Consider the following 22197-nt stretch of genomic DNA (forward strand, 5'->3'; position numbering starts at 1 on the left):
TTAAAATAATGTAATCCAATACTGGTCTGTGGAGTGTCCGTAACAAATAGGTACCATGGCAAGGGGGGAGGCACTATGTCCTTCAACCTATTGTATCTTGTGGCCCCCACTTGCCGCTTATGGGTGGGGGCCGAGGGAGGACATTAGGTCCCCCCTTTAGTTTAGTGGCCCCCACTCTTGGGACAAAGTGTCCCCCCCATTAATTATTTTTATAGGTGCCCCACTAAGGGGCACTTGATTAAAGTAGCGGGGGGTCTTTTTTACAACAGTGAGAAGCCACTAGCTATACCACGCGTAGGGGCAGATTAATTACTAATACTAAGTGATCTTTACTTACTATTTGTAAATTTGGCTGAAAAATCAATTTAGGTCTTTCAGCCTTTTAGTAAATAGTTCCCTGATACCGTGGGAAATAGGGAGCTATTTACTAAGCGGCTGCAAGATGCTGCCGCTGCACGAATAGTATCAGTATTTCATTCATTCTTATGAAATTTATGATCCTGAACAAAAGTCCCGAATTGCATCCTAACACAAATGGACAAACTGTTCTCATTCTCTTAGGACAAAATTTGGTAGTTTCGCTGACGTTCGAACACCAAATGAAGCAGCAGGAGCAAGGTGAGAATAGTGGGAAAATTGCTTTGACCACAGGTCATGGAGTGGAGTTAGTTCCTACCCTGGGTCAAAGCTGGTCAAGCATAGGAACAATACATAAGACAAAATAGTCCCTACTTTGTCTTATGTTTTAAAGAAAACTAGAGCAGATGGCTAGAGTATAAGAACAGATCCTGAGAGAGGGAGAGAAGAGGAAGTAATTGGGGAAAGGTACATTCGGCATGACAGTGCCGCTTTAATTGGGATAATTTAATCAAGGTTTACGTTTAGGAATCAAGTTTTAATTGGGAATTAACCCCATAAGTATATGTTAAGATTCTGTATAGAATTAGTATGTTAGTCACTTGCTTGAGAAAGTGTTTTAGTACTTATCTGTCCAATTATTTACAGTGAATGCTTCTCTTAATCAATACGAAAGTGTTCCAAAGGGAAAAGATGTCAACTTTTTTTTTTTTGTAGACAAACTGCATGAAATATAAGCAAAGCTGAGAGAAATACATGATACACTAGTTAAGTGTTTAACTTTAGGCTTTGATTTGACTTTTAGCCCAGGTAATTAATTAATTGATTATGATAAATGTATCCTATTAGGAATTGTTCATGTCATATTGATCTTTGTGTTATTATGATTGTAGAGACCGTCCTGGAGTGTTTGTGCCACCAGATTCTTGGGACCTGCTCACCAACTATTTTGCAATTGCGTCTGTTTATCCAAAAGCCATGCAGGCTGAAGAAACTGAGGTACTTGCTTATGAGAGCATAAACTTTGCACGCAAATACTGGGAAAGTGCTGTCTAATGCCGCAAGTTCTGTAATAACCCATAACTTCAATAATTGAGGTGTTGCACAGAGCATTGTGGTAAAAATCCACATCTTACGTAGCTAGAGTATTACTGTATGCATAGCTTGAAAGACCATATGGTCAGTAGGTCTGAATATAATACAAGATACTCATGCTTTGAAAGGGTTAAAATCGCATTTTTGAAACATACAATATCTTTCTGTTCTTGTGTCTTGCGCCTGACTCCAGCTTTCGCTATCTTTTTAATAAACATCCTGCACTTGACAAAAAAAAAAGCATTCTTTCTAGCACCTGCAATTCTTAATTGGGTTCTTAAAACTAAGACTGGCTCTAGCATCAGTGAACATGAGACTAACTAACAGCATTTCCAAATGTTATATGAAAAATTACACTTTCGGTTCTGAGACTCCCATAATTGGTTAAAGGACCACTCTAGGCACCCAGACCACTTCAGCTTAATGAAGTGGTCTGGGTGCCAGGTCCCTCTAGGATTAACCCTTTTTTATATAAACATAGCAGTTTCAGACAAACTGTGTTTTATATATACGATGTAATACACATTAAAACTTTCGAATACTTATATCTGAGTCTTGTGACTTCATTATGGTTTTCCCAGCAGCTGATTATAGAGACAAAGGAAAGCAGAATTAATATTTGTGGTGCATAAGACCATAGCAGCATAAGGGTTTCCAGACCCTGTTGTGATTTCCAACCTAACACTTAGATTGTGTAGGTCCCCCAAGAAGAATTGTTGCAGTGTGGCTGAGTGCATTACCCTGCTAAAAGATGCCTCTGCAATCAGGGTACACCATGGTCATGGAAGGGTGTACGTGGTCTGCTGCAATTTCTAAGTAGGTAGTACATGTCAAAGTAACATCCACATGAATGTCAGGACCCAAGGTTTCCTGGCAGAACATTGCCTAAAAGCATAACGCTTCCTCCGCTGGTCTGCCTTCTTCCCATAGTGCAGTGATGGCGAACCTTTTTGAGCCGAGTGCCCAAACCGCAATACATACCAACTTTTTTTTCCTTAAAGTGCCAATATGGCAATTAAACCCAAATACTGAGGTTTAAGTTTAGAAAAAGCAACTCGTACTGTTGTCCGAACTAATAACTTTTGTTTTAACCCCTTAAGGACACAACTTCTGGAATATTTAGGGAATCATGACGGAATATTTCCGTCATGTGTCCTTAAGGGGTTAAAAGAACACAGAGAGTTCAATGATACAAATTTTAAATAATTATATAAATAGATAAAATTAAGTTTATGTTTATTAGTATCTCCAACAAATGCAATACATACACACACAGACTGCTGAATACATACACACAGTCTGCTGAATACACACACAAGACTGCTGAATACAGAGACTGATGAATACACACACACAGTCTGCTGAATACACATACAGACAGACTGCTGGGGGGTAGGGGTACTGTGTGTGGGGGGTAGCGGTACTGGTGGGGGTAGGGGTGCTGTGGGCGGTAGGGGTACTGCTGGGGGGTAGGGGTGCTGTGTGTCAGTATCCCCCCCCCCCGTCCTTCTTACCTTTAATGAAGTAGGGGGGGGGGCAGCCATCCCTGGTGGTCCGGTGGTGGTAAGCACTGCAGGGGGAGGGATCTATGAAGCAGCTCCCCTGTCCTCAAGCGCGATGCTGTGTGGAGCGTTGCCATGGTAACGCTCAGCAACGCTCCACACAGCATCGTGCGGGAGGACTGGGGAGCTGCTTCACAGATCCCTCCCCCTGCCTCCCGACCCGGAAGCAGAGTAGGCGCCTGCTGTTTCGGGCAGGCAGGTGCCTACTCTGCATGGATGGCGAACCTGTGGCCGCGTGTGCCATAGGTTCGCCATCACTGCCATAGTGCATCCTCATGCCATTTCTTACACAGGTAAACAACACACATACAGTGCCTTGCAAAAGTATTCACCCCCCTTGGCATTTTTTGTGTTTTGTTGCCTCACAATCTGGAATTAAAATGGATTGTTTGAGGATTTGCATCATTTAACTATTCACCCTCCTAAAGTCAATACTTTATAGAGCCACCTTTTGCTGCAATCACAACTCCAAGTCTCTTTGGATAAGTCTCTATGAGCTTGCCACATCTTACCACTGGGATTTTTGCCCATTCCTCCTTGCAAAACTGCTCCAGCTCCTTCAAGTTGGATGGTTTGCACTTGTTTGCAATGTTTAAGTCTGACCACAGATTTTCTATTGGATTGAGGTCTGGGCTTTGCCTAGGCCATTCCAACACATTTAAATTTTTCCCCTTAAACCACCCAAATGTTGTTTTAGCAGTGTGTTTGGGGTCATTGTCCTGCTGGAAGGTGAACCTCCATCCTAGCCTCAAATCACGCACAGGGTGGTACAGGTTTTGCTCAAGAATATCCCTGTATTTAGCACCATCCATCTTTCCCTCAACTCTGACAAGTTTCCAAGTCCCGGCTGCTGAAAAACATCCCCACAGCATGATGCTGCCACCACCATGTTTCACTGTGGGGATGGTGTTCTTTGGGTGATGTGATGTGTTTGGTTTGCACCAGACATAGCGTTTTCTTTGATGGTTGAAAAGTAAAATTTTAGTCTCATCAGACCAGAGCACCTTCCTCCATACATTTTGGGTGTCTCCCACATGCCTTTTCGCAAACTCAAAACATGCCATTTTGTTTTTTGCTGAAAGTAATGTCTTTCTTCTGGCCACTCTGCCATAAAGCCCAACTCTATGGAGCGTACGACTTATTGTCATCCTATGTACAGATACTCCAGTTTCTGCTGTGGAACTCTGCAGCTCCTCCAGGGTTACCTTAGGTCTCTGTGCTACCTCGCTGATTAATGCCCTCCTTGCCCGGTCCGTGAGTTTTGGTGGGGGGCTGTCTCTTGGCAGGTTTGCTGTTGTGCCATGTTCTTTCCATTTGGTTATGATAGAATTGATGGTGCTCCTGGGGATCATCAAAGATTTGGATATTTTTTTATAACCTAACCCTGACTTGTACTTCTTAACAACACTGTCCCTTGCTTGTTTGGAGGGTTCCTTGGTCTTCATGGCAGTTTTTGGTTAGTGGTGCCTCTTGCTTAGGTGTTGCAGCCTCTGGAGCCTTTCCAAAAAAGTGCGTATGTGTATGTGATCATGTGACACTTAGATTGCACACAGGTGGACATCAATTCACTAATTATGTGACTTCTGAAGGTAATTGCACCAGAGCTTGTTATGGGTTTCATAGCAAAGGGGGTAAATACATACGCACATGCCACTTTTCTGTTTTCTATTTCTAAAAAATAGTTTTATGTATATATTTTTTCTCATTTCACTTCACCAACTTAGACTATTGTGTTCTGATCCATCACTTAAAATTCAGATTAATAAAACATTGAATTTAGGGCTGTAATGTAACAAAATAGGTAAAAAGTCAAGGGGGAGAATACTTTTGTAAGGCTAGGCAACCTTCTTCCGTTTCTTCATGGTTCAGTTCTGACACTCATTTCCCCTTTGAAGGCGCTTTCGGTGGTGGACAAGGGTCATCATGGGCTCTCTGACCTGTTTGCGGCCATGCAGCCCATGCCCAGCAAACCGTGATACACTGTTTTGACACCTTTCTATCATGGCCAGAAATACGCTTTTTTTTGTTTAACAATTTGAGTTACAGTAACTCTGATGGGCTAGGTTATGTTCCCCTTGTGCCTCAATGAGCCTTGGGCACCCATGACTGTAACGCTGGATCACCGCTTGTCCTTCCTTGCACCACTTTTGGTAGGTGCTAATTTCTGACTTGCCAGATCTTTTCCTTGACCATTTTGCCTGCTTTTAACACATAACATTCAAGAACTGGCTATTAATTTGCTAACTGAGATATCATACTCCTTAATAGGTGTCATTGTAACAATATAATCACTGTTATTCACTTCATCTGTCAGTGGTTTTAATGTTGTGGCTGATTGGTGTATTTATCACATTGCACGTGCACTTAATGTAATTTTTGTGTTTGAGACACCTTTTGATTATTTTGCTTGTCTTGGAATTTTTTAGAGGCAATCCAGTGTAATAGGCAGCACATTAATGTAAATACATTTTTGTAAGTACATAATTAAAATAGAAAACAAAAAGAAGAGGAATTTTAAAAATACTTACTTTTACAATTTTCAACATTAATGACCTTGAAATTTTTAGGAATTTCAACAGCAATATTGGACCTTCAACAAAAATAACATAAACGTTTTTAATATTTTCATTAATAACTCAAAATATGTGTACTGTACATGACAGATTTATTTCATAAAATGAAAAAAGTGCAGCTTTATACAATTTATTTGAATTGCAAACACATTTTACTAAAACACTGTGTGTGTGTGTGTCTGTGTCATTGTGTGTGTGTCATTATGTGTGTGTCATTGTGTGTGTGTCTGTGTCATTTTGTGTGTGTCTGTGTCATTTTGTGTGTGTCTGTGTCATTATGTGTGAGTCTGTGTCATTATGTGTGTCTGTGTCATTGTGTGTGTGTGTGTCTGTGTCATGGTGTGTCTGTGTCATTGTGTGTGTGTGTCTGTGTCATTGTGTGTCTGTGTCATGGTGTGTGTGTGTGTATGTGTTTGTGTCATGGTGTGTGTGTGTGTCTGTGTCATGGTGTGTGTGTGTGTCTGTGTCATTGTGTGTGTCTGTGTCATTGTGTGTGTGTGTCATTGTGTGTGTGCGTGTGTCATTGTGTGTGTGTCTGTGTCATTGTGTGTCTGTGTCATGGTGTATCCGTGTGTCTGTGTGTATTTAAAAAGTGTTTTTACTCACCTTTTTTTTTCTCCCCACGCTGTGCTGGTCTCCCCTCGACTGGCCCTGCCTCTATGGCTGAGATCATCAAGCATGATGATCTGAGCCAATCCAATGCTCTGCCATAGGATTGGCTGCAAAGGTGCTGCACACTGTGCAATCACGCTGTGCAGCACTGACACAGGAAGCACCTCTAGTGACTGTCTGAGTGACTGTCACTAGAGGTGTCACTAGGAAGCAATGTAAACACTGCATGTGAGTATGCGTAATGTATTATTAAATTAAAAGGACCAATATTATATATTAGAAAAAGAAATATATATATATATATATATATATATATATATTACTCAACCATCTGGGGTGGCAAGACATTGCCTTACATATTACATACGGCAATATATGGGGCAATGACTTATGGGGCTGGCATAGATTTTTTTTTTCCAGGGCTGCTTTGTATCCCCAGTCCGGCCCTGATCAGAAGCTTACTTCAACAAATCCAAAGGCATTTGTCAATTGATACAGTATAATGTTATACTGCCAAACTAAATATGAGTGGTTTGAAAATGTTTCTCTCTACATCTATACAGTTTACCTACACCCCAATAACCTCTGGTTACTGTGACTGTGCAATTATTTATAATATAACACTCCCCGATATTCTGATTTTTACACTGTGTTAAGTTATGAACTCTATGTCATGCATTTAATCAAAATATCAATTTTGGTACAAAAAAAATATCAGCCCACAATGAGATGAGTTTAATCTATATTGAGCATGATCTATATGGTCCCTTTTTGTGTCTTTTTTTAATGATTAAAAGGACAGTGTAGGCACCCAGACCACTTCAGCTCATTGAAGTGGTCTGAGTGCAATGTTCCTTTTGCACTTAGTGCTGCAATGTAAAACATTGCAGATCCATAGTAACTGTCTGCCCTCAGTGGCTTTCTACCAGGCAGCCATAAGAGGGCTTTCTGAATTGAAACAGATCTTTGCTCTTGGTATCTGATGCTGGACGTCCTCACGCTCTGCATGAGGACCTCCAGCATCAGATTTTCCTCCATAGGAAAGCATTGATTTAATGCTTTCCTATGGGGAGGTCTAATGAGGGTGCGGCATTTGCAGTGCATTAGACCCGCTCGTCGCGGGACGGAAGAGGGGATGGAGCATTGACCCAGCGCCAAGGGATATCGGCACTGGGAAAAGGTAAGTAAATAAAGGGGTTTTAACCCTTTATTTTACCAGGGAGGAAGGGCGCAAAGGAGGGGGATTCTATTGACTAGAATAACATACTGATTGGTAACATCTCTATAAAAAAAAAGTTACTCCAGGCACACAATCACTTCAGTGATTTTAAATGGTCATGGTGCTTGGAGTCTGTATGTTCAATGTTTCACTACATGTACTATCTGTATTCGCCATACCGCCAGTGGATGCTGTGTTGACTGTGGACACAGAGCATTATACAGTGTTTAAAAACGGTTTAACACTGAATGGAGAGACAGTATTAGGGCACTCCAGAAACTATATGAGATGAAATGATTATAGTGACTACAGTGTCCCTTTAGCTGACATTATACTTTTAATTTTACTTTATAGGGGTAAGTTCTGTTTTCTTGTTACATTCATATGCTTTTATTTAATATTTTTGTTTAATCTTTTCAAATAATTTAATATTGTTGTATAAACTTTTAAAATTATTTTAATATATCAAAAATGTAGCATATATATTATATATACATATATTATATTAATTATTTGAAAAAAAATATGTTTGTATATATTAAATAAATCTAATTATTAAAATATTTTTCAAAATATAAATTCATTTGAAAAGCTTATCCAAAAATATTGAATGGCAGCCAAAAACTGGAGAAGTATCCAGTTAAATTAAAATATATATTAAATATATTTCATAGAAAAAGTGTGCATACTTGATCTCTAAGGTACACTCCCATATCCAAAATAATGTATACAACAAGCTGACGTACTTTATGTGTGAACAAACGTTGTACTTATTTACAATATATTTTAGATAATATTGTAATATAGTTAGACATCATTTTAAATTGCAGTATTTTGCACATGCTTACAATACACATGCTATAGCAGGTTAATCATTACCAACAAATAGGTAAATCCAACTCTATATTGGTAGCTTTTATTAAAAAGCAAAAAAGTGCTCAAAGATCTATAAAGTGCTATGAAGTGCCATATTGCTTAAATAAACAACTCAACATTCAAAATAATCTGAATAAAACAAATAAGGAAAATAAAAACAAAATTTCCATTACATATGTAACTGCTTCAGAGAAACAAGAATAAACCATATTTCCTAAACAAATTAAACTCTAAATTAAACCCTCCAAAACACAACCATTTGAACTTTGCTCTATTTTATACTATCTCACAGAAACATTTGCATACTTTTTACTAATAAAGAAACACTCCATAACCACTACAGCTTGTGCAAGGAGTGTCCTTGTGCTGTCCATTGCATAGCCAGATTTACATCACAAGCACTTCTAGGCACAAAATTCTCAGATGCCCCAAATTCTCCCTCCCAAAACTAATACTAAAAAAGGCTGGTTAAAGGGATACTATAGGCACCCAGACCACTTCAGCTCATTGAAGTGGCCTGGGTGCAGTGTCCCTGTCCCACTTAGCCCTGCAATGTAAATCTTTGCATTTTTTGAGGCGCTGGAATCGGGTACGTGATTAAAGGGTATGAAGGATGGCTCTATAGTGTTAGGAATACACACATACAGAATGAGTGCATGCATGTGTGTATGCATATGTATGTGTAATGTGTGCATGTGTAGTAGCGTTTGTAAATTTATTTTTATTTATTTATTATTGCCATTTATATAGCGCCAACAGATTCCGTAGTGCTTTACAATATTATGAGAGGGGGATTTAAATATAAATAGGACAATTACAAATAAACTTACAGGAACAATAGGTTGAAGAGGACCCTGCTCAAACGAGCTTACATTCTATAGGAGGTGGGCATGAAATGTCCGATTGCATGCCTGTGTGTATGTATGTCTGTGTGTCAGTGTGTAGAGTATGTGCAGCAATGTGTGTTTGTAACAGTGTAGGTAGCCGCAGGTGTAGTGGTGCGTGTATTAGTGTGGCTAACAGTGTGTATTTGTGTATGAGTTGGAGTGTGTGCGTAACAGTATGTGTACGGTATGTGTTTGTGTCTTCTGGCGCCAGTCCTATCCTTTACCCTAGCCAGTCCTCTCTCTATCCAGAAGATGGCACTCCTTGCGCCAACAGTGTACTGCAGTGGTCATGGTGCTTGGAGTATTACTTTAACTCCACTAACAGTACACAATCTTCAAAGTATACTCCCATATCCCTGAATTATGTATAGATGATTTTGACAATTGCAAGCTAAATTAGATTATTGCAATCAAATTTGGTTTGTAAATGAAGAATTAAGTAACATGTGGGATGGAGATGCACAGAGGACTTCCTTCTCAACCTACCATTAATGGTAGAATGGCTGCATGCTCCTCGGCCCAGTTTGTCTATGAAATTCCATGCAGCGGCAGCTCTAGACTTGGCGAGGCCTTAAGCGAAGCTCAAACATGAGGCCCCCACTAACACCATTAGTGAAAATTTTTTTACTTGTGTGTGTATAAGAAGATGTAGATATATTGAAGGGCAGGTTTGCAGCATTGGATATAGAGAGCTACTCTCTGTATTCATCGTTTAGAGTCTTACATTGTTGAAGCTCAGTATGCCGCTGTGTTGTGAGCTCTCTGACTGTAGTTATAGCATAATTTGATATAAACAAGTTTAAATTTGCAATTATGTTGATTGAGTAGCCTGGCAGTTGTGTACACATAAGTGCTGGTGTTAAGGGGTTATTGGAACAGACATTTTCATTTTGGTTGGGCGTTTAAAAAAAATCAGTCACAATGTGTATTTATCTGGCTGTGTGTATTGCTCAGTGTATCTTGCATTGTCTACCTGTGTGTGCCTGAGAGTGTGTGTCTGACAGTGAGTATCCATGTATCTGTATGTATGTTTCTCTGAGCATGTGTATGTTTTGTCTGGGATGGATTGTGTGTGTGGTAGCTGTTTGCAGTGTTGTGTAAATGGGGGGGATGTGCTGCCTGTGGCCTTTAAGCACTGAGTTTATGGCGAAGCTTAGGGTTCGCCCGTCCATAGATCCCGGTGGGGCCATGGCTCCAGGCAGCACTTTGACAGGGGCTGCATTTTGCTGCTCCTGTCAAAGCATGCTCCTATGCTGCTTATCACAGTCCTCCCATGGGGGCCGCTAAAGGGAGACAGGTGCCCCTAAATTATTCCCTACCTCCCCTCCGTGCATTTCCCCATGCTTAATTGGTAATTGCCCGCGACCAATAAGCTCGAGGGGGCACTCTCAGCAGCTTTGCTAGATTTCTGGAATGCCCCCACGTAAACATATGTCAGCGGAAAAGCACTGCCAGGCGGAAGTAGTAACTACACTGCTCATCTCCTGCCCCCGCAGCAAGATGTGAACAGTCGGCTTCAGGCAAGATATAGACAGCCGGCTCCTGAAGAGCAGGGTACCACAAGGGCTCAGCATCCAGGAGCTGCCGTCTCCTGTCTGAGAGAGGTATTTCTAATGGGCTGCTTGGAGTTCTTCAAACCCCCACCAGTGTATGTAATGGAGTGCTGCTTGCTGTGTGTGTGTTTGTGTGTGTGTTTGTGTGCATATTAGACAGTGTATGTATGTTTTAGGCAGTGAGTGTGTGTATTAGGCAGTGTGTGTGTTTTAGGTAGTGTATAGAGATGTCGCAAACATAAAATTTTCTGTTTGTGAACGGCAAGCGCGAATTTCCGCAAATGTTCGCGAACGGGCGAACCGCCATAGACTTCAATAGGCAGGCAAATTTTAAAACCCACAGGGACTCTTTCTGGCCACAATAGTGGTGGAAAAGTTGTTTCAAGGGGACTAACACCTGGACTGTGGCATGCCGGAGGGGGATCCATGGCAAAACTCCCATGGAAAATTACACAGTTGATGCAGAGTCTGGTTTTAATCCATAAAGGGCATAAATCACCTAACATTCCTAAATTGTTTGGAATAACGTGCTTTAAACATCAGGTATGATGAGGCATCGATCAGGTAGTGTAAGGGTTACGCCCGCTTCACAGTGACAGACCAAACTCCCCGTTTAACGCACCGCAAACAACCGCAAACAGTCCATTTGCACAACCGCAAACTCCCCATTTGCACAAGGTTGGATACCAAGCTAGCCATGTCCCGTTCCTTGTCCTCACTGATGTCATTGAAGGTCTCTTCCTCCACCCAGCCACGTACAACACCAAGGGTCCCCGAAAGGTGACAACAAGCCCCCTGGGACGCCTGCTGTGTTTGGTCTTCCACCTCCTCAAAGCCACCTTCCTCCTCTGACTCCTCTTCTCCAGACTCCTCTCTCTGCGTTGCCTCTCTCTGCATTATTATAAGGTGTGTTAAGTAGTACTATTCCTATCAGCGTAATCCCTGTTACGTCCCCTATCAGGGGACGTGTATATGGCATCGATTTTAGGAACCGGGAGATGGAAAAAGATGCTTGGTCGGTCCTCCTACTTCAAATTTGGGGCACTGCGCGTGCAATCTAATGTGCCACCAGATAGGAGTGGTGTGTTAAGTAGTACTATTCTTATCAGTTTAATCCCTGTTACGTCCCCCTCATCAGGCCTTTTTTAGTCGAATGTATCGCCCACTGTCAGTCCCTTCGTGATCCATCCCTCATTCATTTTAATCAAGGTGAGGTAATCTAGACTTTTTTGACCTGGGCGACTTCTCTTCTCAGTGACAATACCTCCTGCTGCACTGAAGGTCCTTTCTAACAGGACACTTGAAGCGGGGCAGGCCAGAAGTTCTATCGCAAATTGGGATAGCTCAGGCCACAGGTAAAGCCTGCACACCCAGTAGTCAAGGGGTTCATCGCTCCTCAGAGTGTCGATATCTGGAGTTAAGGCGAGGTAGTCTGCTACCTGTCGGTCGAGTCGTTCTCTGAGGGTGGACCCCGAAGGGCTGTGGCGATGCGTAGTACTTAAAAAGCTCTGCATGTCCTCCATCAACAACACGTCTGTAAAGCGTCCTGTCCTTGTCGGCGTGGTCGTGGGAGGATTACTTTCACCTCTTCCCCTGTTAGATTCCCGTTGTGCTGTGACATCACCCTTATACGCTGTGTAAAGCATACTTTTTAATTGATTTTGGAACTGCAGCATCCTTTCCGACTTGCGGTAATTCGGTAACATTTCAGGCACTTTCTGCTTATACTGGGGGTTTAGTAGCGTGTATACCCAGTACAGGTCGTTCTCCTTCAGCCTTTTTATACGAGGGTCCCTCAACAGGCACGACAGCATGAAAGACCCCATTTGCACAAGATTGGATGCCGAGCTACTCATGTCCCATTCCTCGTCCTCAGTGATCTCACTGAAGGTATGTTCTTCCCCACAGCCACGTACAACACCACAGGTACCAGATAGGTGACAACGAGCACCCTGGGATGCCTGTTGTGGTTGGTCTTCCTCCTCCTCCTCAAAGCCACATTCCTCCTCTGACTCCTCTTCCTCACAATCCTCTTCCAGCGTTGCCACAGGTCCAGCAAGCGATGCTGATAAGGCTGTTTCTGGTGGTGATGGTGACCACAACTCTTCCTCTTCCTCTTCACGCTCATCTACGGCCTGATCCAGCACTCTTCGCAGGGCACACTCCAGGAAGAAAACAAATGGTATGATGTCGCTGATGGTGCCTTCGGTGCGACTGACTAGGTTTGTCAGCTCCTCAAAAGGACGCATGAGCCTACAGGCATTGCGCATGAGCGTCCAGTAACGTGGCAAAAAAATTCCCAGCTCTGCAGAGGCTGTCCTAGCACCCCGGTCATACAAATAGTCGTTAACGGCTTTTTCTTGTTGGAGCAGGCGGTCGAACATTAGGAGTGTTGAATTCCAAGGTGTCGGGCTGTCGCTAATCAAGCGCCTCACTGGCATGTTGTTTCGCCACTCGATATCTGAAAAGTGTGCCATGGCCGTGTAGGAACGCCTGAAATGGCCACACACCTTCCTGGCCTGCTTCAGGACATCCTGTAAGCCTGGGTACTTATGCACAAAGCGTTGTACGATCAGATTACACACATGTGCCATGCACGGCACATGTGTCAACTTGCCCAAATTCAATGCCGCCAACAAATTTCTTCCGTTGTCACAAACCACTTTGCCGATCTCCAGTTGGTGCGGAGTCAGCCACTGATCCACCTGTGCGTTCAGGGCGGACAGGAGTGCTGGTCCGGTGTGACTCTCTGCTTTCAGGCAAGTCAACCCCAAGACGGCGTGACACTGCCGTATCCGGGATGTGGAATAGTACCTGGGGAGCTGGGGGTGTGCCGTTGATTTGGAGCAAGACGCAGCAGCAGAAGAGGACTCAGCCGAGGAGGTTATGGAAGAGGATGGAGTAGGAGGAGTAGAGGAGGTGGCAGCAGGCCTGCCTGCAAGTCGTGGCAGTGTCACCAACTCCTCTGCAGAGCCACGCATTCCATGCTTGGCAGCCGTCAGCAGGTTTACCCAATGCGCAGTGTAGGTGATATACCTGCCCTGACCATGCTTTGCAGACCAGGTATCAGTAGTCAGATGGACCCTTGCCCCAACACTGTGTGCCAGACATGCCATTACTTCCTTTTGCACAATCGAGTACAGGTTGGGGATTGCCTTTTGTGCATAGAAATTTCGGCCGGGTACCTTCCACTGCGTTGTCCCAATAGTTACAAATTTTTGGAATGCCTCAGACTCCACCAGCTTGTATGGTAAAAGCTGGCGGGCTAAGAGTTCAGACAAGCCAGCTGTCAGATGCTGGGCAAGCGGGTGACTTTGTGACATTGGCTTCTTACGCTCAAACATGTCCTTGACAGACACCTGACTGTGGGCAGATGAGCAGGAACTGCTCAAGGCGAGAGACGGAGTGGCGGATGGTTGAGAGGGGGCAAGGAGGACAGCAGTGGTTGACGTGGCTGAAGATGCTGGACCAGGAGGAGGATGGTGGCTTTGAGTTTGCGAGCTGCTTGTACTCATGTGTTGATCCCATAGGCGTTTGTGATGTGTGATCATGTGCTTTCGCAAAGCAGTTGTTCCTAGGTGGGTGTTGGACTTCCCACGACTTTCTTTTGGCACAGGTTGCAAATGGCATTGCTGTTGTCAGAGGCAGACACACAAAAAAATGCCACACTGCTGAGCTCTGCAATGACGGCATTCTGGTGGTGGCAACAGCATGCGTTTATTGGCGCGCTGTCTTGCTGACCCCGGGTGCCGATGCATGCTGTCTGACTGTGCCACTAGCTCCTTGCGACATCCTCCCCCTGCTTCCAACTCGTCTCCTCCTCCTCTCTGTCTCCCCATCTGAACCTTCCCCCTGTTCTTCTTCTCTTCTAGCGGACACCCACGTGACACCCACAGACGCATCGTCATCATCAACCGCTTTGTTTGTATCTGACAACTCAGCAAAGGAAGCAGCAGCGGGTACAACATCATCATCATCACACCGTACGTCCATGTGTGTAATGCTTCCTGACTGTGACATATCCCTGTTATCTACATCCTCTGGCAATAATGGTTGCGCATCACTCATTTCTTCCAACTGATGTGTAAATAGCTCCTCTGACATATCAAGTGAAGCGGCTGTGGTGCTAGTGTTGGTGGTGGCGGCAGGCGGACGAGTGGTAACTTGAGAGGTGCCCGAAGCTAAGCTGGAGGAGGATGGTGCGTCAAGGTTCCAAGCGGAAGCTGTCGAAAATTGGGTGTCCTGTGTTAGCCAGTCAACTATGTCCTCAGAACTTTTTGAGTTCAGGGTACATAGCCTCTGAACACTGGGCATTATTCTAGGGCCAAAGGGAATCACAGCACCACGACCACAACGGCCCCTGCGGGGTGGCGTGCGTCTGCCTGTAATTTTTTTTCCAATTAGTGGTACTATGCGTGCAAGCTACTGTGACAACAGATATGAGTGGCACTGTGCACTGGCAGAAGTTGGCAGATTAGACGCTGTAGGCCTGACACACACGCTTGCAGACAACTAACTGCTATTCAATCTATTACAGTCAAAATTGTATTTTTTTTTAAATGTACACTACTGTTACACCAGATATGAGTTGCACTGGTGTGACACTGTGCCCTGGCTGGCCCTGAAACGCACACGTGTGAAGGAAACTGACTTCTATTATTTCACAGTCAAATTTCTATTTTTTTTTTTTATGTACACTACTGTTACACCAGATATGAGTTGCACTGGTGTGACACTGTGCCCTGGCAGGCCCTGAAACGCACACGTGGGAAGGAAACTGACTGCTATTATATCACAGTCAAAAAAGTTTTTGGTTTTTTTAAATGCAAGCTATTGTGACACCAGATATAGTGGTGGCACTGGGCAAGTGGGCACAGTATACGCTGTGAGCCTGACACACACGCTGGCAGGCAGGCAACTGCAATTAGATTACACATAAAAAAAAAAGCAGACTGATTTTCTCGCCCTAAAAAGGGCTTTTTGGGGTGCTGTCCTTACAGCAGAGATAAGATGAGTCCTTCAGGACTGTAGTTGCCACTGAATACACTAGCCTAGCTATCGATTTCCCTATTAAATCAGCAGCAGCTACACTGTCCCTCCTCTCACTAAGAATGCAGCTTCGAATGAATCTAAAATGGATGCTGTCCAGGAGGTGGGAAGGTCTGGGAGGGAGGGTCTGCTGCTGATTGGCTGGAATGTGTCTGCTGACTGTGAGGTACAGGGTCAAAGTTTACTCAATGATGACGAATAGGGGGCGGACCGAACATCGTATATGTTCACCCGCCGTGGCGAACGCGATCAAGCTATGTTCGCCAGTGAACTATTCGGGACATCTCTAGTAGTGTATGTATGTGTTAGGCAGTGTGTGTTTCTATTAGGCACTGTGTGTGTCTCTTAGGCAGTGTGTGCCTATTGGGCAGTGTGTATGTATTGAGCAGTGAGTGTGTACTAGGCAGTGTGTCTATCTATTATGCAGTGTATGTATGTATTAGGCAGTGTTTGTCCATTGGGCAGTGTATGTGTCTATTAGGCAGCGTATGTAATGGGCAGTGTGTGTGTCTATTATACAGTTGTGTGTGTCTATTATGCAGTTGTATGTGTCTATTAGGCAACGTGTCTATTAGGCAGTGTGTGTCTATTAGACACGTGTGTGTTTCTATTGGCAGTGTGTCTATTAGGCAGTGTTTCTATTAGGCAATGTGTCTATTACGCAGTGTGTGTGTCTATTAGGCAGTGTGTGTGTCTATTGGGCAGTGTGTGTGTCTATTGGGCAGTGTGTGAGTCTATTATGCAGTGTTTCTATTAGGCAGTGTGTGTCTATTATACAGTTGTGTGTGTCTATTAGGCAGTTGTATGTGTCTATTAGGCAGTTGTATGTGTCTATTAGGCAATGTGTCTATTAGGCAGTGTGTGTGTGTGTCTATTAGACACTTGTGTATGTCTATTAGGCAGTGTTTCTATTAGGCAGTGTTTCTATTAGGCAATGTTTCTATTACGCAGTGTGTGTGTCTATTAGGCAGTGTGTGTGTCTATTGGGCAGTGTGTGAGTCTATTATGCAGTGTTTCTATTAGGCAGTGTGTGTGTCTATTAGGCAGTGTGTGTGTCTATTGGGCAGTGTGTGTGTCTATTGGGCAGTGTGTGTGTCTATTGGGCAGTGTTTCTATTAGGCAGTTGTGTGTCTATTGGGCTGTGTGTTTGTCTATTTGGGAGTGTGTCTATTAGGCAGTGTGTATGTCTATTATGCAGTGTTTCTATTGGGCAGTGTGTGTGTCTGTTAGGCAGTTGTGCGTCTATTGGGCAGTGTGTGTCTATTTGGCAGTTTTGTCTGTCTATTAGGCAATGTGTCTTTTAGACAGTGTGTGTGTCTATTAGGCAGTGTGTGTGTCTATTGGGCAGTGTATGTATCTATTGGGCAGTGTGTCTATTAGGCAGTGTGTGTGTGTGTCTATTATGTAGTGTTTCTTTTAGGCAGTTTGTGTATCTATTAGGCAGTTGTGTGTCTATTGGGCAGTGTGTGTGTCTGTTAGGCAGTTGTGTGTCTATTGGGCAGTGTGTTTCTATTTGGCAGTGTGTTTCTATTTGGCAGTGTGAGTGTGTGTCTATTATGTAGTGTTTCTTTTAGGCAGTTTGTGTGTCTATTAGGCAGTTGTGTGTCTATTGGGCAGTGTGTGTGTCTGTTAGGCAGTTGTGTGTCTATTGGGCAGTGTGTTTCTATTTGGCAGTGTGTTTCTATTTGGCAGTGTGTGTCTAATATGCAGTGTTTCTACTAGGCAGTTTATGTTAATGTGTGTGTATATATTATTTACTGAAATCCGGGCCATTGCATTTCAGACAGCAGCAGGCCTGTTATCGTGGTCACACAGGCACTGCCCTAAAAGCCTCAAGTAACAGCAGGTTTATTGGGGATAGTCATGGCTGGCACTACCATAAGGCAGCACATGCAGCAGCCCCAGCTCTGGGGCCGCAATATCTGGGCCCCGGTGAAAGACAGGAGGAGAGGGAACAGTGCTACTGGTATGACAGGACAGGGGTAAATAGCCTAATTAGAGAGCTGTACCTGGTTCCAGGCTTCTAACTAACAGTATGAGTGCGGGGAGGGGGTATAGGATGTGGCTGAATGTCATAGCTCAAACACTCTCCTACTTGCTTGGCTTCTGTTATTTTTACGTATTCTGTATTGTTTCAAATATGCAAATCCAGTAATCTGTCTAAGATTAAGCCACAATAAAGATCATGCTCAAATTCATAATTAGAAACATTTTGCAAAAAATATGATGCTGCATAAAGGAAACTGAAAATTCAAGAACACTTGTTTAAAGGAGACAATTTTACCTTTGAAACAGTTTTGCTTCCTCTTTAGTGAGATATGAAGAAAAAAGGTTAACTGCCTTCATATCTGTCAAAGAGTCACATGGTAGATCAGACGGTTTGATGCAGTAAAATGCCTCTTCGTCATCTGGATCCAGGTACTCACAAACCTCCTTTGTTGTATTAAGTTTGAAGTGACACTCAGTTACTGCATTTTGAGTAAAGTTTTCAAATTTTCCTTGGAACCCTAAAACACCTAAACTTGAATGTCTAGACCTCCATAGAGCTGAGATGCCTTCACTTGGGTGAAATAACATAGAAGACACCTGTACATTGCCTTCCCAGTATAAAGGGAAGTGGACAAAGTAGGATCCATTATTCAAGTCTTCCACTTTTCCAGACACAGAGGCTCCAAGCTCTTGAGAAAAGAGTCTTGATCTAATAAAGTCTCCTCCATATGTCTTCCTTTTGTTGATGTAGTCATACATGTCAAGCTGGACCACAAGGTCTTCCCCGATGCAATACTGTGCTCTAGGGTTTGATATAAAAGCTTTACTATTCCTCGCACTTGTACTTCTATTGAAGGAAGTCAATCTGACAGTGGGAATATGTTTTTCAATGTTATGAAAGATGTTATTTATTTTGCTTTGGAGTGCACTTATAACCGGTAATTCTTTCTCTTCCTTCACTGGTTCTTTCTTTATTTTTAGAGCTGCTGCAGCACACCTTTGAAACTTATCTTCCAGATTAATCTGCAAATTATTTAGACAAGGAAAACATGTTTAAATATATCTTCAAATTCCAAAATGTTACTATACAATGGAAATTGCAGTTTACATTTTTTTCAAATTTAACTCAGTGTCATAAAATACAATTTTCTCAAGAAATTGGAATAAAATAGGTACGGAAATATTCAAATGCTTCCAGATGGAAACGTGTAGAGTAACATGAATTGTTTTTTTGGTGAAGGAAGGAAAGGCATTAGGCACAGGTATCTAAATGAACCAGTTATGAAGACCTCTTCAGGTAAGAATAGAAGTTAATATTCTCAGAAAGCGTGAATTTACTAAAGTATTTATTCAAAGTGAATTTAACATTTTAGATCAAATTAGCCCTTGGCCTCCAATTCATTTATTTTTTCTCTGGGTGAGTAGTGGGGATTTATCTCTGTTCCCCTCCCAGAATTATGAACTTCTTTATCCCCTTAAGGACACATGACAGAAATATTCCGTCATGATTCCCTTTTATTCCAGAAGTTGTGTCTTTAAGGGGTTAAATCTAGATAAACCTTATATCGTCACTAAATTTCCTGTCCCCAAAGAAATCTACAGAGTATCTCCAGGGAAAAATGATTACTAAAGTAAAATATAGTAAGTTAACTTCTGGGAAGTTATTTAAGAAATACTTCATCATGGACAATAAGGCTTGCTGGTTTTAATATTTTTCTGAATGCTTTGATATTTTATTTACACATTTGGTTTTCTCCTAATTGTTGAATTGTTTGCATTTATCATAAGATCTTTATATGGTAGAAACATCCAATCTAAATTGTTATTGTTGCAATCTTAAAGGAACACTTCACAGCCAAAAATAAAAATACAAATATTATGGTTGAGTTTAGATATACCCATATGAAAATCATGCATTCATTTAATTGTACATTTTTTAAATTGGGTTTATCTGAAAATACAAAAAGGTGTTATATAGGTGGTGAGCCTATATTGGAGTGGAGCATTTAAAAAGATAAAACTTGTGGACAACACTTACCCCTCGATAATATAATACAACAGGGAGTATGTAATTAAACGGAGTATATCAAATATAAGAGCATAAGAAATATATATAGTGCAGATGGTAAAAAAATCTTGTGTTGTAGATAGTGATTTATAACAACTTGCATGGACATGAGCCTGTATACAACTGGCTCACTAGAGAGCACATTTATGCTCTTAAGGGAAGCATAACACCTCTCCTGGATTAGGGACAGATATACTCCAGATATATATGAGGAAAGAGATAAACATGCAATAATGTAGATAGTCTGGGGCTTATTCACTTAACCTATTTATAAATGTTAAGCTCACCTTTGACAGAGCCTTACAATCCTGGCTCTGAGGTAAGAAGGCTGGGTGTCACTGTATGAGGTGACACATCCTCTTGAGATGTACAGAATCCACAAGACCAAAACTGGATGTCAGGTGAATCCAACACAAACAATGTATAGTATATAAAATAAAAGCAATTAAAAATAGTTATACAATTGGGGCGTGGCCTGGCTACTCACGAGACTGGACGCGTGAGAGATCAGCTCCGTCGGGGGTAACCGAAAAACAGCGATTATAATAGCATACCCGAAGAAGAGACCCACACATACCAGCACTGGTGAGCTCTACACCGACCATGTCACACCGCTCAGCAAAAAAAACGAAAATCCGACCGGCGGAACTGCGAATCGCGGCACTCACACCACCGTGCGGTAAGCCTCAAAATGGCGCCGAAGGCCCTAACTCCCCTACAGCTTACTCCGAACGGAGTGACAGCACCTCAATTTCTCTGGATCCCACGATACCGGCATCAGAGACAGCCATGCAAAGAATGATGCAAGACCTACAGAATAACCTGCAGGCTGAATTTTCTAAATTGGCCAGAGATGTCCGCATGGACATTAAAGTGATATGCGAGCGCACTTCCCAATTAGAAGAAAAGACGGAAGAAATAATCGCTGCACACAACAACCTGGCCTCAGGATATGAAGCATTTGACACAAGACTGAATGCACTCGCGGCGAAAATAGCGGATCATGAAGACCGCGACAGACGAAACAATGTCCGCCTGCGCGGTATACCGGAAGAGATTAATCCCACTGAGCTCCAAAACTTCACCACGGAACTTTTCAAGACTTTGTGTCCAGATCTCAAGGAGGAAGAACTGCATCTAGACAGGATACACCGCCTACCGCGCCCTAAGTTTCTGGCCTCCACCGCTCCACGAGACGTGCTAACGCGGGTACACTATTTTGTGGCCAAAGAAAAAATTATGAGAGCAGCGAGGAACCCAGGCACGATACCAGAAAAATTTGCAGGTATTCAGCTGTTTACCGACCTGTCAGCGGCCACATTGGCGAAGCGAAAGGCATTTATGCCCTTCACAGCAGCTCTGCGGAATGCAGGAATCCAATATAAATGGGGGTACCCCACCCGCCTCATAATAAGGAAGAATGGAGTGGAACATCAAGTCCGCACGGAACAAGAAAGTCTCCATCTTCTCGAAGAATGGAATCTCCCTATACCTGCACAAAGACGGGACGCCGAAGACGGGACTCAGCGACAACCACCAAAGATGGTATCCAAAGACTGGCTCACAATATCCAATCACAAGTGAAGGACATTTCCTGTATTCTCCAGTACAGCTAACCTGTATTCTCGCAAACATCGCCTGAGGATACGTGAGCGTATGCAACTGCTTGATAGCAGTATATACACTTAGAAATCGTATTGATTTATTGTATAGTTTTGTTGCTCTATGTTTTGATTTTGTATGTTCTGTTGATGATATAATAAGGGTTGTGATAAGTGACTTAAGTCCGGGAACATAGTGGGCTTGAGAAAGTAGGGTAAAACATGTATAACGAATACCCTCCCCCCACTTGGCTCTACAGAGCCGCATATCTCTAACAGACGGCAGACGCTTCAGATCTGCAAACTGTATTGTATATAGTTGCTTTCGAGCACTGGTTTAACCTACACCCTTCCCCCCCTCCCTGTATCCCCCGAGGTATCCAAATGTGACTTTAGACTTCCAAGCCAGGCGACAAACAGTAAGAACGAAATACGATGCTCAACCGCATCAACCACGCTTGATTTACACACGCTATAAGCATGCACATAATAATACCCCATGGTGGGGAAACCATATAACAGCTAATTTTGGAATTTCTCGTACAATGCCCAGCATGACAGGTAACATAAATGCAGTGGCAACACATAGTTACGCTATCACCTATGACTGGTGTATGCTCCACAATCTCCAACGACGCATTAATATACCTTTAGCAACCTATAACGCCCACAGATGATGACCCTAAATATATTTTCGCTAAACGCTAAAGGCCTTAACTCCCCTCATAAAAGGAGACTGGCTCTGACTGAAGCTAC

The 22197-nt window shown here is 42.8% G+C and overlaps 1 protein-coding gene across 3 annotated transcripts in view; it reads right to left on the minus strand.

The window, feature by feature from the left end:
- The window catches only part of LOC134585740 (NXPE family member 2-like), a 233942-nt gene that overhangs the window by 88293 nt on the left and 123452 nt on the right, over positions 1-22197 (minus strand). For all 3 annotated transcript variants that reach the window (XM_063441203.1, XM_063441201.1, XM_063441202.1), the window contains 2 exons: positions 18068-18795; positions 5543-5604 (listed from right to left, as the gene is read on the minus strand). In XM_063441203.1, the coding sequence (XP_063297273.1) occupies positions 5543-5604; positions 18068-18795 (790 nt within the window). The remainder of the gene's footprint in view (positions 1-5542; positions 5605-18067; positions 18796-22197) is intronic.

The sequence above is a fragment of the Pelobates fuscus genome, chromosome 2 (genome assembly GCF_036172605.1).
Source record: "Pelobates fuscus isolate aPelFus1 chromosome 2, aPelFus1.pri, whole genome shotgun sequence".
Classification (NCBI taxonomy): Eukaryota; Metazoa; Chordata; class Amphibia; order Anura; family Pelobatidae; genus Pelobates; species Pelobates fuscus.